This window comes from Tachyglossus aculeatus, chromosome 3, assembly GCF_015852505.1.
Source record: "Tachyglossus aculeatus isolate mTacAcu1 chromosome 3, mTacAcu1.pri, whole genome shotgun sequence".
NCBI lineage: Eukaryota > Metazoa > Chordata > Mammalia > Monotremata > Tachyglossidae > Tachyglossus > Tachyglossus aculeatus.
In genome coordinates, this window is record NC_052068.1 from 24,320,893 (window position 1) to 24,338,859 (window position 17,967).

The following is a 17,967-nucleotide window of genomic DNA, read 5'->3' on the forward strand; positions in this document are numbered from 1 at the left end:
ATCAAAATAGACTGCCCCTTTTTGATTTTACATGTGACTCTATAATAATAATAATGGCATTTATTAAGGGCTTATTATGTGCAAAGCACTGTTCTAAGTGCCGGGGAGGTTACAAGGTGGTCAGGTTGTCCCACGTGGGGCTCACAGTCTTCATCCCCATTTTCCAGATGAGGGAACTGAGGCCCAGAGAAGTGAAGTGACTCGCCCGAGGTCACACAGCTGACAATTGGTGGAGCCAGGATTTGAACCCATGACCTCCGACTTCAAAGCCCGTGCTCTTTCCACTGAGCCACACTGCTTCTCTTCTCTGTACAACAAGGGAATGTTTCCCACCAGAGTGGGACCAGAGCCGGGGGAGCAGGGAGTCTAGATTTCCTTCAGAAGGCATTTACAGAGGGTCACCCTTGACTAGGGGCTGGGAAGATGACTGGGAGCCCACTTTCTAGACTGTGAGCCCACTGTTGGGTAGGGACCATCTCTGTATGTTGCCAACTTGTACTTCCCAAGTGCTTAGTACAGTGCTCCGCACACAGTAAGCGCTCAATAAATACGATTGAATGAATGAATGAATGAAGATGAGAGAGGATGCTTTTCCCATGACCCGACCAGCCCTTGTTCCCAGGAGCTCCCCCATCCCCAATGCACATCCCTGTGATTTAGGTTACCTGATTGAAATTTCCCAGCAGATAATTAATGGTGATCCAGCCATAAGCCCCTTCTTCCTTGCCGGTGATGATCCGGGCCCCCTGGAAGTCAAAGGGGTAAGAGCCGAGGCTCTTCTCCACCGCGGAAAGGACTTCTTCAGCCAGAGTGCTGTTCTCCAACCTGTTCATCCAGCGCAGAGGAAAAAGAGCCCGTGTGAACTGCTGCTGCCGCTGCCAACTGAGAGAATTGACCGGAGGATGTGAGCTTCTGGCTAGCTGAGGTCTGGGCAGCAAGAGACTGAAGCCATTTCAGAAATTGCTGGAGGTGTTAGGCTGCAGAGCCTCGGGCTAAGAGACCCTTATAACTGCCTCACGGTGCCCCTCTAAGACTTCAAGCTCGTTGTGGGCAGGGAATGTGTCTGCTGACTCTGTTGTACACTCCTAAGCGCTTAGTACAGTGCTCTGCACATGGCAAGTGCTCCATAAATACCACCAATCAATCAATTGATTGATTGATTGCTCTGAACAAAGGTGGTCTGTCCTAAAGGAAGCAGAAAATGAAGAGGCTGCAGAGCTTCAGGCTAGGAGACCCTTATAACTGCCTCACGGTGCCCCTCTAAGACTTCAAGCTCGTTGTGGGCAGGGAACATATCTGCTGTTGTATTGTACACTCCTAAGTGCTTAGTACAGTGCTCTGCACACAGTAAGTGCTCCATAAATACCACCGATCGATCGATTGATTGATTGATTGCTCTGAACGAAGACGGTCTGTCCTACTTGTACTTCCCAAGCGCTTAGCACAGTGCTCTGCACACAGTAAGCGCTCAATAAATATGATTGAATGAATGAATGAATGAATGAATAGCCCCTCGTCTTACCTCCTTCCCCTCCCCACAGCACCTGTATATATTTGTTTGTAAATATTTATTACTCTATTTATTTACTTATGTTACTTGTACATATTTATTCTGTTTATTTTATTTTGTTAATACGTTTTGTTTTGTTGTCTGTCTCCCCCTTCTAGACTGTGAGCCCGCTGCTGGGTAGGGACCGTCTCTATATGTTGCCAACTTGTACTTCCCAAGCGCTTAGTACAGTGCTCTGCACACAGTAAGTGCTCAATAAATACGATTGAATGAATGAATGAATGAATCCCCCATCTTACCTCCTTCCCCTCCCCACAGCACCTGTATATATGTGTGTATATATTTATTACTCTATTTATTTTACTTGTACATATTAATTCTATTTATTTTATTTTGTTAATATGTTTTGTTTTGTTGTCTGTCTTCCCCTTCTAGACTGTGAGCCCACTGTTGGGTAGGGACTGTTTCTAGATGTTGCTGACTTGTACTTCCCAAGCACTTAGTACAGTGCTCTACACACATTAAGTGCTCAATAAATATGATTGAATGAATGAATGAATAAAGGAAGCAGAAAATGGACACCTTGGGGAATCCATGCTTTCACCTTGGCTCTGAAAAGGTTGGGAAAATAAGTGGTCTCTATCAATCAATCACTCATATTTATTGAGTGCTTACTCTGTGCAGAGCACTGTACTAAACACTTGAGAGGGTACAGTATAACAGAGTTGGTAGACACATTCCCTGCCCCTAGGAAGCAGCGTGGCTCAGTGGAAAGAGCTCCGGCTTTGGAGTCAGAGGTCATGGGTTCAAACCCCGGCTCCGCCAATTGTCAGCTGTGTGACTTTGGGCAGGTCACTTCACTTCTCTGTGCCTCAGTTACCTCATCTGTAAAATGGGGATTAAGACTGTGAGCCCCCCGAGGGACAACCTGATCACCTTGTAACCTCCCTAGAGCTTAGAGCAGTGTTTTGCATATAGTAAGCACTTTAATAAATGCCATTATTATTTTTATTATTAAGAAGTTTACAGCCTAGAGGGGGAGACAGACAATAATCGATCTGTCATATTTATTGAGTGTTTACTGTGGGCAAAGCACTGTACTAAGTGCTCCAGAAAGAATTGGTAGACATGTTTTCTGCCCACAGAGTGTTTACAGACTAGTGGGGGATGTATTTAAGTTCTATAGGGCTGAGGCTGGAGTGAATATCAAGTGCTTCGAGGGCAAAAATCCAAGTGCAAAGGTTTTGCAGAAGGGAGAGGGAGCAGGGGGAAATGAGGGCTCAGTCAGGGAAGGCCTCTTTGGAGGAGATGGGGTTTTAATGAGGTTTTGAAGGAGGAGAGTGTGGTGGTCTGTCATACATGGAGGGGGAAGGACTGCCAGTTCAGAGGGTGGGCAAGGGGTCAGCAGTGAGATTGATGACACTGATGTACAGTGAATAAGTCGGCAATAGAGGAGCAAAGTGTGAGGACAAGAATCCTGGCTCCACCACTTGTCTGTTTGGGCAAGTCATTTCACTTCTCTGTGCCTCAGTTACTGCATCTGTAAAATGAGGATTGAGACTGTGAGCCCCATGTGGGACAGGGACTTTGTCCAACACAATTTGCTTGAACCCATTCTAGGGCTTAATACAGTGCCTGCACATAGTAAGTGCTTAACAAATACTACGATTATTAATAAAAGTAGTTGTAGGGAAGCAGCAAGGTAAGGAAAGAGGGGGTGAGCTGATTGCATTACAGTTGATGCACTACTCTACAGAATATTGCTGGGAAATGGGGGGACATATACAGCCTAGCCCACATCCTGCTTCTGGTCTGGAATGCCCTCCCTCCTCAAATCCGACAGACGATTACTCTCCCCAGCTCCTTCAAAGCCTTATTAAAGGCACACCTCCTCCAAGAGGCCTTCCCAGACTAAGTGGGCTTTCCTCATCTCCCACTCCCCTCTGCATCACCCTGACTTGCTTCCTTAGCTTTCCCCCTTCCAGCCCCTCAGCATTTGTGTACATATCTGTAATTTTACTTATTTATATTGATGTCTGTCTCCACCTGTCTAAACTGTAAGCTTGTGTGGGCAGGGAATGTCACTTTTTATTGTTGTGTTATTATTATTATTATTATTGTGTTGTACTTTCCCAAAGCACTTAGTGTAGTGCTCTGTACACAGTAAGGGCTCAATAAATGCAATTGAATGAATGAATGAAACTCAAACTCAAGCCCTGTCCTAGGGACCTCAGAGCTTTTGGGATCCTCTGGTTCCTCAAATATCCTATGGTGTGGTTTCTCCATCAGCCTCCCAGCTCCCAAATCTCTTCAGATGGTTTTGGGAATTTGGGTTGTGGGGAACTCGCCTGGAACTGAGAAAGATAGGTGACCCTTAGCAACTTGAATAGGCCTTTCTGCCCCAGAGAGTAACAAGAAACATGGTATTTGTTAATCACTTGTGTGCCAATTACTGCGATCAGTGCAGGGGTAGGTCCACAGTCTATCCCAGTGGGACTCCCAGTCCGAGGGTCTACAGATGATATCGTACCTGAGTAGCCGCATGCCGGCTGTTGCCCCCAGATAGACAGGGGTCTCTGAGTATTGTTGTTCAGGGATCACCTCCTTGGCCTTTTCCATGCATTGGCCAAGGGGAGCGCCCACCTTATCAACTTCCTGAGCATATCCTGAGATTCCGGGACCTGGGGAAGGAGAAAAAGGAATGTGGAGGTCAAAGGTCAAAGCGATCCTCTCAAGGCAGGGATGTTCTATGTTTCATATGTGCCTAGCTTCCTGATGATTCCTGGGTTTTCTAGATTCCTCGCTGGGCAAAGCTGAGGTAAAATAGACGCAGGGATGGAGGCTCCAGATTGGTAAGTGACCCTCAGTAAGATGTGGGGAATGGGGAGCCACCGTCTCTGCCACCTACCCAGCCCTCCAAATCCAGATCCATTCTGGTTCAGAGAAGCAGAGATTTGAGTCAATTATCTAAAAAAATTCAAAGTTAAAAATGATCTCTTTCTTCATCTAAGGATTTATCAATCGATCAGTCATAGAATTTATTGAGCACTTGTTATGTGCCGAAAACTGTATTAAGCGCACGGGAGAATGCAGTGCAACAGAATTAGCAAACACATTCCCTGTCCATGATGAGTTTACATTCTAGAGGGGGAGATAGATTTTAAAATGGAAAAATGAGTAATTTGCAATACATAATTTAAAGATATGTACATAAGTGCTGTGAGGTTGGGATGAATGTAAAGTATCCAAATATCACAGATCCAAGTCCATAGACCATGCAGAAAGACTGAGCCCCCTCCATCCTCTCCCCCTCCTCCCCCTCTCCATCTCCCCCACTGTACCTCCTTCCCTTCCCCACAGCACCTGTATATATGTATATATGTTTGTACGTATTTATTACTCTATTTATTGACTTATTTTACTTGTACATATTTATTCTATTTATTTTGTTCTGTTACTATGTTTTGTTTTGTTCTCTGTCTCCCCCTTCTAGACTGTGAGCCCACTGTTGGTTAGGGACCATCTCTATATGTTGCCAACTTGTACTTCCCAAGCACTTAGTACAGTGCTCTGCACACAGTAAGCGCTCAAAAAATACTATTGAATGAATGAATGAAAGGAGACCGAGCTGGGGAAAAGAAAATTGGGAAAGGCCTCTTAGAGGAGATGTGACCTTAATAGTGCTTTGAAGGTGGAGAGAGTGGTGATCTGAGGTATATCAATCAATCGTATTTATTGCGCGCTTACTGTGTACAGAGCACTGTACTAAGCGCTTGGGAAGTACAAGTTGGCAACATATAGAGACAGTTCCTACCCAACAGTGGGCTCACAGTCTAAAAGGGGGAGACAGAGAACAAAACCAAACATACTAACAAAATAAAGGGGGAGGATATGGGAAAGGGGTCAGCAGTGAGATAGATGAGATTGGGGCAGAATGAGTAATAGGTAGAAGATCAGAGTGTTAGGGCCGAGCTGTAGGAGGAGATCAGTGAGGTGAAGTAGGATAGGGCGAACTGATTGAGTGCTTTAAAGCCTATGGCAAGGAGTTTTTATCTGTTACGGAGGCTGGTGGGCAGCCACTGGAGGTTTCTGGATCATCACTAGGATCATTTTGAGTTTACCCCTCCCTTGGCCATCTACACTTCTTCATGCTATTCTCTGGAAAGACAGTATCCCCTGCACTTTTTGTACTTTCCCTCTAGACTCTAAGTCCTTTGTGGGTAGGGAACATGTCTACCAACTTGGTTGTACTGTGGTCAGTAAATACCATTGATTGATTTCCCAAGTGTTTATCCTGGAGCATCGTACCTATTGACGGCTCAATAAATATCCCAGCGAGGCCCCCATGGAAAGATGATCTTGTATTCACCACAGAGCATAGTACAGTGCTTGTCAAATAATAAGCACTTAAAAAATGCCCCAATGAATAATTAACTACTCTCTCTAGGTACTGCAAATTCATTATCCTTCTATGATCTGGCCTTATAAAATGGGGGTGAAATACCTGTTTTCTGTCCTACTTGCACTTGGCACCCCATGTAAGATAGGGACTATGTCCAACCTGATCTTGTATTCACCCCAGAGCATAGTACAGTGCTTGTCAAATAATAAGCACTTAAAAAATGCCCCAATGAATAATTAACTACTCTCTCTGGGTACTGCAAATTCATTATCATTCTGTGATCTAGCCTCAGGCTCCCGATCCCTCAATCAGTCAATCATATTTATTGAGCGCTGACTGTGTGCAGACCACTGTACCAGCACTTGGGAGAGTATTCCATAGCAGAGTTGGTAGACACTTTCCCTTCCCACAACGAGCTTACACTCTGGAAGGGGAGACAGACATTAATATAAATAGATGTTGTGGATATTTGTGTAAGTGGTGTGGGGTTGAGGGAGGGGTGAATAAAGGGTGCAAATCCAAGTACAGGGATGCTCAGAAAGGAGTGAGAGAAGTAGAAAATGAGGATATAACTGGGGAAGGCCTCTTGGAAGAGAGGCCTTCCCACCTTCTTTCCTTGCCCCACATCCTCTCCTTACCTTGTACCTTGCACACAGCCACCTGTTGCACAACTCCAGTATCATTTTCCTTCTCCGCTGGCCATTTGTACACGTACAGGCCTGTGTGAGAAGAGCCGGCATCCAAGACAATCCCGAACTGAGGACAAAACACACCAGGCATCAAATCAACCCTTGCCTAACTGCTTCTGCAGTACCTGGGATGGGCGGAGGAAGTGTCTTAAAGAAGGACCGTGGCCCAACTCCAGTGATTCTGTGAAGCTGGGGACTACTGAGAGCTAAGGGGCTGGACAGTCCGGCCTGCCAAGTGGGATGCGGGAATAGGGTGATTGTTTCCTAGTCTAAGGTCTGGGATGATGGTTGTGTTATAAGGAAGGATTGAGAGCAGCACCGGATGTTGCGAACAGCAAGTGGATAATCTTAAGACACACATTGGAAGTGATCAGTGATCCCATCCATTATTCCCCTCCATCCTCAGAGGAAGATGAAAGACACTGAAGCAGCATGGCTTAGTGGAAAGAGCTCAGGCTTGGGAGTCAGAGGTCGTGGGTTCTAATCCCGGCTCCGCCACTTGTCAGCTCTGTCACTTCACATCTCTGTGCGTCAGCTTCCTCAGCTGTAAAATGGCGATCAATCAATCAATCAATCAATTGTAGTTATTGAGTGCTTACTGTGTGCAGAGCACTGTACTAAGCACTTGGGAAGTACAAGTCAGCAACACATAGAGACAGTACCCACCCAACAGCAGGATCACAGTCTAGAAGGGGGAGACAGAGAACAAAAAGGTGATACATGTCCTCCCTCCTACTTAGACTGTGAGCCCCAAGTAGGACAAGGGACTTTGTCCGACTTAATTTAAAACAGTATTTGACCCATAGTAAGTGCTTAACAAATACTATTTAAAAAAAACCAGAACTGGAACGGGAGCTTTAATAATCACTCTGGTTCACACCCTCAAAAATATGATTCGGCCAAATGAATTCCACAGCATATTAGCTATTTCAGCTGGATCCGGATTTGGTTTTGTCACGGCCTTGAAGCCGAGAAATTAGTTCATTCATTCATTCATTCATTCGTATTTATTGAGCGCTTATTGTGTACAGAGCACTGTACTGAGCGCTTGGGAAAGTACAAGTCGGCGCTTAATAAATACCATAAAAAGAAAAAGGTGTCAGAGTTGTGCCCAATCTCGTTTAGTCTTCATCCCCATTTTACAGATGAGGAAACTGAGGCTCAGAGACGTGGAGTGACTTGCCCTGGGTCACACAGCAGACAAGTGACCGAGCTGGGGTTAGAACCCACATCCTCTAATTCCCAGGCCCGGGCTTTTGCCATTAGAAGGTAATCAGGTTGTCCCACGTGGGGCTCACAGTCTCAATCGCCATTTTATGGATAAGGTAACTGAGGCACAGAGAAGTGAAGTGACCTGCCCATCCCCCTCCCCATCCCCCCACCTTACCTCCTTCTCCTCCCCACAGCACCTGTATATATGTATATATGTTTGTACATATTTATTACTCTATTTATTTTACTTGTACATATTTATTCTATTTATTTTATTTTGTTAATATGTTTTGTTTTGTTGTTTGTCTCCCCTTTCTAGACTGTGAGCCCACTGTTGGGTAGGGACTGTCTCAATATGTTGCCAACTTGTACTTCCCAAGCGCTTAGTACAGTGCTCTGCAGCATTAGTGCCCAATAAATATGAATGAATGAATGAATGAATGAAATTAGAAGCAGCGTGGCTCACTGGAAAGAGCCCCATGTGGGCCTTCCCTTTCAGCAGGCAACATCTATCTATGTGGGCAGGGAATGTGTCTGTTTGTTCTTATTTTGTACTCTCCCAAACACTTAGAAAAGTGCTTTCCATCATCATCATCATCAATCGTATTTATTGAGCGCTTACTGTGTGCAGAGCACTGTACTAAGCGCTTGGGAAGTACAAATTGGCAACATATAGAGACAGTCCCTACCCAACAGTGGGCTCACAGTCTAAAAGGGGGAGACAGAGAACAAAACCAAACATACTAACAAAATAAAATAAATAGAATAAGCCCTCAATACATGTGATTGAATGAATGAATGAACATAGTAAGTGCTTAATATAATAATAATAATAGCAACAACAACAAAATCTGTCAAGGTTTAGATGGTACTCCTCCAAAAATTCTCACATTTGAGAAGCTGGTTGTCCTAGAAGAATGCAATGCTTGAGTTAGTAGTAGAATAATAATAATAATTTTTGTATTTGTTAAGCGTTTACTATGTGCCAAGCACTGTTCTAAGTGCTGCGGGAGATACAAGGTAATCAGGTTGTCCCAGATGGGGCTCACAGTCTTAATCCCCATTTTCCAGATGAGGTAACTGAGGCACAGAGAAGTTAAGTAACACAGCTGGTGGAGCTGGGATTAGACCCCTCGTTCTGATGATTTTGACACCTGTCTCCATGTTTTGTTTTGTTGTCTGTCTCCCCCTTCCAGACTGTGAGCCCGTTGTTGGGTAGGGACCGTCTCTATGTGTTGCCGACTTGTACTTCCCAAGTGCTTAGTACAGTGCTCTGCACACAGTAAGCACTCAAGAAATACGATTGAATGGATGAATGAACCCATGACCTCTGACTCCTAAGCCCATGATTTTTCCACTGAACCACGCTGCTTCAGCACGAAGCAGCATGGCGTAGTGGATACAGCCCGGGCTTAGGAGTCAGAAGGTCATGGGTTCTAATCCTGTCTCCATCTCTTGTCTGCTGTGTGGTCATGGGCAAATCACTTCACTTCTCTGTGCCTCAGTTACCTCATCTGGAAAATGGGGATTGAGACTGAGCCTCATGTGGGACAGGGTCTACTGGCTTGAATCTATCACCAGTGCTTATTACAGTGCCTGGCACACAGTAAGTGCTTAACAAATACCATTATTGTTAGTAGTAGTGGTGCCAAAATATCCATTCGTTCCTTCATTCAATCCTATTTATGGAGCACCTACTGTGTGCAGAGCACTGACTAAACACTTGGAGAATACAATACAACAATAAACGACAGATTCCCTGCCCAAAGTGAGCAAATAGGGAAGGAAGTCACTAGACCGCACGGGATTGTCAAACTAAATAACAAAGCAGTAGACTACTATTACTTTGTAGATATGCCAGAACATCTCATGCTCACTAACGCCATTGTTTGCCAACAAAACTAAGGAAAAAACATTCTGGTTCTCTTACATTTCAAACAATGACATAGCATTGACTACAGCATTGTGCATCAAAGGGACCTGAAGGACGTCTAGAACATGGGAGCCATGCCTGTCAACCTACGAATCAAGAAATAGCTCCTCACTCTCGGCTTCAAGGCTGTCCATCACCTCACCCCCTCCTACCTCACCTCCCTTCTCTCCTTCTAAAGCCCAGCCTGCACCCTCCGCTCCTTGGCCGCTAACCTCCTCACTGTCCCTCGTTCTCACCTTTCCCGCCATCAACTCCCAGCCCACATCCTTCCCCTGGCCTGGAATGCCCTCCCTCCACACATCCACCAAACTAGCTGTCTTCCTCCCTTCAAAGCCCTACTGAGAGCTCACCTCCTTCAGGAGGCCTTCCCAGACTGAACCCCCTTTTTCGTCTCCTCCTCCCCATCCCCCCCACCTTACCTCTTTCCCCGCCCCACAGCACTTGTATATATTTGTACAGAGTTATTACTCTATTCACTTTACGTGTACATATTTACTATTCTATTTATTTTGTTAATGATGTGCATATAGCTATAATCCTGTTTGTTCTGATGATTTGGCCCGTCTACGTGTTTTGTTTTGTTGTCTGTCTCCCCCTTCTAGACTGTGAGCCCGTGGTTGGGTAGGGACTGTCTCTATATGTTGCCGACTTGTACTTCCCAAGCGCTTAGTACAGTGCTCTGCACACAGTGAGCGCTCAATAAATATGATTGAGTGAATGAATGAATGAATGAATGGAACAGAAAGCTGGACTGAGTATTGTTGGATAACTTGCAAGCTTGCACCAACAATACAGTCATCATATTGAAAAAAGATGACCTGAAATCATGACAGTAGCTCCATGTTTAGGTCCTGGAGAATGAGGATGATGGCAGAGAGCTCTGCACTCATCTCCAGAGCAAACAGCAAATAGGTATTTCCCCACCAAACTGCCCACCAGGCTTGGCTAGCTGAACCTATCGAGAGAGTGGTTTGATGAAACTGATTCGGAGATAAAGACGCTATTTGCCGAAAAACAAGTACTGCATTGACCATGCGGTCTCTCTCAGCCCTGACAAAAGAGCCTTCTAGAAGCCTATATTGTGATATACAAACCAATCGTTGGTTTTTATTGAGCACTGTACTAAGCACTCAGGAGAGTACAGTACAAAAGAATTGGTAGACCCGTTCCCTACCCACAACGAGTGTCATGTGAAAGATTGTCAAAGTGGAAGAGAACTAAGGCAACACTAATCACCACCCAAGCAAGGACATCTAGAAGCTATAGCCTTATACACACTATCCCAGCCCATCCGAAGAGTGGAGATGAATAGCTGTATTCATCATAGACGATGAGGAACACTTGTAGAGATGGCAATCTTTCAATAATCTCCTGCATCTGTCTTCTATTATCAAAATAAGATCCCAGGAAACAGAAAAAAAAATGACCAGCGTGCTGACTCGGCTCTAGCACCATCTATTAAAGATGCCAGCACTTAGAGCAGTGCATGGCACATGGTAAGCGCTTAACAAATACCATCATTATTATTATATCAAAGTTTTTTAGACAGTTGTGAAAAATAGCAAACTACCTGGAACCTGAAGGTACATGTGTACCTATTGTGGTGACTATTTTATCCCTGCTTTACTGAAGAAAAAATGTGTGGGCTTATTTATATTCCCCTCCAAATTCCAGTCCCCATTTTTCTCCATTTCCTTAGTACCCCAATTTTTTCACAAGTGAAACAGGTAGAAAAAACACATGCCACCTCATATCCTGAGATGAGATAATGTCTGAAAGGGAATGCTCGATTCCGTTAAAAAGAGGCACTGGTTCCATAGCAAATGATACTTTTGTGACTATTTCTTTTGTCATTTCCTCCCACTGTTCCTTTGAAGAGCATGCATACCCTCTTTTTTAGGGAGTGGTCTGACACTATTTCCTGAGGAGTTTGCAGCTCACTAAGGAATACTCTATAGGTTAGAGGGAGAGAGTAAGGAATTGCCTGTATTTCTCTTGACACTGTGGGCAGTTTGAAGCAAGCTGCCTTTTTGCGAAGAACTCTTTTGTACTTTCTATACTCTATTATGGTAATGTGAAATACAAAACCTTCCTTTGACCCCCGGGGCACCTTTACACTATCTCCCTGTCGCCTTCCTACCATTCGTCTCCAAAGTCCTTGAGTGAGTTGTCTACTTCTGCTCCTCTACGTCCTCTCCTCCAATTCTCTCCTTTACCCCTGCAATCTGGCTTCCACCCCTTTCACTATGTTATTAGGGAGGGATGTAAAGGGGACTTTATAGAGGACATAATCGTTGTAATCCACCAGGCCAAACTCCTACAGTGCTCTGAGCACTCAGGGTGCAGGTTTCTAGACTGTGAGCCCATTGTTGGGTAGGGACCGTCCCTATATGTTGCCGACTTGCACTTCCCAAGCGCTTGGTAGAGTGCTCTGCACACAGTAAGCACTCAATAAATACGATTGAATGAATGAATGAAGGTTTCTCTCTTCTATGTAGTCTGCAGAGAAACCCCCCCTCCCCAAACTTACTTCAGCCCTCTGTTCTCCCAGGCAGCACAGTCTGGTGAATGGTATTTTGGTAAAGATTTCAACAGACAAATGCTGAGCAGATGAGAACCGGAAACAGAGTGTCCAGATGTTTGAGCCAGCTCCTGGATGGCCTTATCCCCCAAAATGTCCGAGTGTCAGGGAACAGAGGGAGCAGGATAAGGGGGTTTGAGTAGCAGCTTCTGATTCCAAACTGATCAGATCAATACCAGTTGGGTGGCAGCCCTTCACATCTTGGAACAGTGCCATCACCAAATAATGCAGTGGATTCTCCTTCCTTAAACACCAAGATACAATCAATCCATGACATTCATGGATTGCAGAGCAGACCTTAATGCAGAGCACTGTATTAAGCTCTTGGGAGAGTTGCATACAACTTCTAGACTGTGAGCCCCCTCTTCTAGACTGTGAGCTCACTGTTGGGTGGGGACCATCTCTATATGTTGCCAACTTGTACTTCCCAAGCACTTAGTACAGTGCTCTGCACACAGTAAGCGCTCAATAAATACAATTGAATGAATGAATGAATAGACATGCGACCTAAGCCTCGAGAACCACAGGCTTATCCCCTTCTCCCAGCCCCACAGCACTTACATCCATATCTGTAATTTATTTATTTCTATTTATGCCTGTCTCCCCCTCTAATAATAATAATAATGATGATGATGATGGCATTTGTTAAATGCTTACTATGTGCCAGGCACTGTTCTAAGTACTGGGGTAGATACAAGGTAATCAGGTTGTCCCATGTGGGGCTTACAGTCTTACGTGGCTCAGTGGAAAGAGCCCGGGCTTTGGAGTCAGAGGTCGTGGGTTCAAATCCCAGCTCTGCCAATTGTCAGCTGTGTGACTTTGGGCAAGTCACTTAACTTCTCTGTGCCTCAGTTACCTCAGCTGTAAAATGGGGATGAAGACTGTGAGCCCCCCATGGGACAACCTGGTCACCTTGTAACCTCCCCAGCGCTTAGAACAGTGCTTTGCACATAGTTGACTGTGAGCCCACTGTTGGGTAGGGACTGTCTCTATATGTTGCCAATTTGTACTTCCCAAGCGCTTAGTACAGTGCTCTGAACATAGTGAGCGCTCTATAAATACGATTGATTGATTGATTGATTGATAGTAAGTGCTTAATAAATACCATTATTATTATTATTATTATCATTACACCCCATTTTACAGATGGGGTAACTGAGGCACAGAGAAGTTAAGTGACTGGCCCAAAGTCACATAGCTGACAATGGCGGAGTCGGGATTGGAACTCACGACCTGTGATTCCCAAGCCCGTGCTCTTTCCACTGAGCCTGTAAGCTCGTTGTGGGCAGGGAGTATGTCTGTTTACTGTTATATGGTACTCTTCCAACCGCTTAGTACAGTTCTCTGCACACAGTAAGTGCTCAATAAATATGACTGAATGAATAAATGAATTATTTTCCACTCCCACAGTCTCCTCATGCCTCAGGATTTTGTCCGGGAAAGGAGAGGGGGAATGTGCTATGCTGTCTTCTCCAGGGAGGGGCTGTCTTGAAAGCTGACATCTGCCAGCAGTAGGTTTTCCCTGTGTATGAGGGAGTCAGCCAGAGCACATACTCTCGAGGTGGGGGGCAGGGGAGACTAGTGTCACATGGCCCCCGCTCCATTTCAATCAATCAATCGTATTTATTGAGCGCTTACTGTGTGCAGAGCACTGTACTAAGCACTTGGGAAGTACAAGTTGGCAACGCAACCCCTTGCCCACCCACCTCCAGGCATAGCAATCAGTTCCAACAGGCCAGGATGCCAGACCCTTCCAAATTCTCCACCGAGTTTCAAAACACAAAATCTTCTCGCAGAACCCAGCCGCAAACCATCCGCGGCGAAGGGTGAATCCACTAAGAAACGTCACCACAGAAAGAATCTGCCCCATAAAAGGCTAGGTAATGCCCGAGCCTCCATAACATACCAAAAGAGTTGGAACAGCAGGTCACTAGTCCCAGCAATAATGACTCCTCTAGTGAACATAAAAGCAAAGTTGAACTTAAACACAGAGAGGTCTGTGTTTACAGTTCCCCTAGGAAATGGGGTTGTGGTATCAACCTCTCAGTCAATTTGAAATTTTCTCCGGAAAACCAGCCACAGACCACATCCTTTCCCTACAGACACTTATTAATTAATCAAATTAAATAATCACAGGTAAAGTGGGAGAAGATAGTTGTCTGATTTATAGAATTTTTTTAAAAAGGAATTTATTCAATTTGGTATTTAGGACTGTATTTGAAACACTTCTACCAGAGATAAGGGCAAAACATGACCAAAAAAAGACCCATTACTCACCCCACCAGTGATCTGATAAAAGAAACATGCAAGCTGAGCATGGTAAAAAAAAAAAAAGGGAGAAAATGAAAAAGAAAAAGAAGACAAAGGGCCAGCCTCAGGCCTGACCATTTCCCGCCAAGACACATCATCCTGGAATGGTCCCCAAACTTAATCCAGCCACTCAAACATTCCAAACAAACAGACCAGCCCCATTCCAGGGACCAGACAGTTTACTGTCCTCTTCTGGCAGCTTCCAGAAAGAGAAAGCCCCTCCAGTTCTTGGCACAAGACATCTCACAATCCTGAAAGGACCTCCCTGCCCTTCTTGACCAAATTTGTGTCTTTCTGACAAAAAAAATCTCATTTTTCCTCCAAGCAGCCTCTCTATACTAATGAGAAATCGCCTTTAACCCCGTTCCATCATGTATCCCAATACAAATCATCAGCATTCTGGGGTTTTAACTGTGCAATGAATGTATTTGAGTGGGGATTTATGGCTCTGTCTTCATCCTTGATTGGGGAAGGGGGCTTCTGAGAGTACAGATGGTCCTTTCTGTGACTTCCTTGAATGACCTCTCTGGCATAATAGGGAGTGGAAAGTCTAGGGCTCCCTTCTTCCCAGTTTATTAATAATAATAATAATAATGTATGGTATTTGTTAAGAGCTTACTGTGTTCCAGGCACTGTTCTAAATGCTGGGATAGATACAGAGTAATCTGGTTGAACACAGTCCCTATCCCACGTGGGGCTCACAGTCTTTATCCTCATTCTACAGATGATGGAACTGAGGCACAGAGAAGTGAAGTGACTTGTCCAAGGTCACGAGGCGGACAAGTGATGGAGTAGAGATTAGAACCCAGGTCCTTCTGAATTCCAGGCCCGTGTTCTAGCCACCCAACTATGCTGCTTCCTAGACAACCTGCAGAGAGGCAACAATCACAATAATTAGTTGTGATTCCTTTAGGGAAGTCAGTCTTGAGGTTGGCACACTGGATTAATTTTCATACAAGACGGGGAAGGAGGGTTATGGTGTTAAGATTGCTAAGCATTGCCCAGTCTTTTCATCAAAATACGGAGAGATAGAAAAATGTCCTGGGATTTCAAGGATGTTTCCTTCACCATCTCCATTTCCAAGAGAAGAGGAAAGTAATGGGTGTCAATTACCACAGCACCTCATTACTCTCCTCTGGGGCAAGACTCCATCCAGAATCCTTCTGGCCTAAGAACTTTCTGTATTCCTGGAATCACAATCTGGCTTTAGTTACGACATGGTACAGCTGACATGATCCATAAATGTAAGCCCTACCAATTACTAAACACGATGAACTTCCTGGAAAAATTCACCAAGACCCTAGTCTACTCCATAATGACTAGTTATGACAGCAAGGCCTAACAGAAAGAGCATGGCATTGGGAGTCAGAAAACTCTAGTTCTAGTCCCAGCTCTGGCCTGCTAGGTAACCCTGGGCAATTCACTTAACTCCTCTGTGCCTGAATTTTCTCACCTGTAAAATGAGAATAAGATACCTTCTAGACTGTGAGCCCACTGTTGGGTAGGGACCGTCTCTATATGTTGCCAACTTGTACTTCCCAAGCACTTAGTACAGTGCTCTGCACACAGTAAGTGCTCAATAAATACGACTGAATGAATGAATACCTGTTCTCCTTACCACTTTAATTGTGAGCTCTATGGGGGACAGGGACTGTTTCCAATCTGATCACCCTGTGCTACCGCAGACCACACATCACTGAAGCAGCATGGCTCAGGGGAAAGAGCACGGGCTTTGGAGTCAGAGGTCATGGGTTCGAATCCCTGCTCCGCCACTTAGCTGTGTGACCTTGGGCAAGCCACTTTACTTCTCTGGGCCTCAGTTACCTCATCTGTAAAATGGGGATGAAGACTGTGAGCCCCACATGGGACAACCTGATCACCTTGTATCCCCCAAGTGCTTAGAACAGCACCTTGCACATAGTAAACATTTAACAAATACCATTATTATTATTATCACTGAAAATCCTGGATCCAGAAACTTGTTATATTCATTCCCCCTAGAGGGTTATCTAGTCAAGGGCAGGGAATGTGTCTGCTAATTCTGTTGTACTCTCCCAAGCACTTAGTACAGTGCTATGCACCTAGTAAGTGCTCAATAAATACCACTGAATGATTGATCCACCACTTCACAGGTATTGAGGGCCTATTGGGACTGCCCTTGAAGTAAAGTCATGAAAAATATCCTTAGCCCCTCTGCAGAAAGAGCAGAGTGCCATGGACTGAGCCCATTTGACTATATTCAGGTGCTTCTGTTACCTTCACATTTTCTGGCAGTGATTTGTTTTGGGTCACCCCCACCGTGATTAAGGCGATGATAGCAATGGCAAAGAAGAATCCCAGGATGACCAGGACATTTCTGGACAATCTTCTCTTCGGTTTAGCCCCTGCGATCAAAAGGAAAAGAGAAATTACCTTCAGCAGCTGTTCACAGGGTAATCGGTAGAACAGCAGCTCTGTTGACCGGATAGAAGCAACAGAGCTAGAGTCGGTAGAGACCCAGGCTTGTGTGAAGATAATTAAAAATTACAGTGTTAACTACACAGATCATCAGATAAAAGCTGGGGTAGACACAAGGTAATCAAGCTAGCCCACATGGGGCTCACAGTCTTAATCCCCATTTTACCGATGAGGGAACTGAGGCCCAGAGAAGTTAAGTGGCTTGCCCAAGGTCCCACAGCAGACAAGTGGCAGAGCTAGGATTAGAAGCCACGTCCTCTGACTCCCAAGCCCGGGCTCTTTCCACTAAGCCACGCTACTTCATTTGGCAGGGGTGGAGACAATGCTTCATCCCCTTCTAGACTGTGAGCCCTTTGTTGGGTAGGGACCGTCTCTATATGTTACCGACTTGTACTTCCCAAGTGCTTAGTACAGTGCTCTGCACACAGTAAGTGCTCAATAAATACAATTGAATGAATGAATGAATGAGTCCCCTCGTCCTTAGTCTCCTCACTCTGCTTTCCTGGAGTTCCTGCCTAGGGCAGCCTGAAGGGAAAGATGCTCCCTCACCAAAGGGAGCAGCATGACCCAGTGGATAAAGCATGGGCCTGGGATACAGAGGATCTGGGTTCTAATTCTAGTTCTACCATTTACCTGCTGTGTGACCTTGGGCCAGTCACTTCACTTCCCTGTGCCTCAGTTTCCTCAACTGCAAAATGGAGATTCAATACCTGTTCTCCCTCTTAGTTAGACTGTGAGCCCCATGTGGGACAAGGACTGTGTCCAACATGATTAACTTGTATGTACTCCAGCTCTGAGAACAATGCTTGATACAAGATAAGTGCTTAAAAAATACCACAAAAATGGGAAGACAGAGGAATGGATGGGGGGGGG

The 17,967-nt window shown here is 45.0% G+C and overlaps 1 protein-coding gene across 1 annotated transcript in view; it reads right to left on the reverse strand.

Moving 5' to 3' along the window:
- Window positions 1–17,967, reverse strand: part of ENTPD1 (ectonucleoside triphosphate diphosphohydrolase 1) — an 87,172-nt gene that overhangs the window by 22,006 nt on the left and 47,199 nt on the right. Inside the window, exons 2-5 of the mRNA XM_038743913.1 lie at window positions 16,894–17,021; window positions 6,551–6,668; window positions 4,041–4,191; window positions 666–825 (exon numbers count right to left, since the gene is read on the reverse strand). Of these exons, the coding sequence (XP_038599841.1) occupies window positions 666–825; window positions 4,041–4,191; window positions 6,551–6,668; window positions 16,894–17,021 (557 nt within the window). The remainder of the gene's footprint in view (window positions 1–665; window positions 826–4,040; window positions 4,192–6,550; window positions 6,669–16,893; window positions 17,022–17,967) is intronic.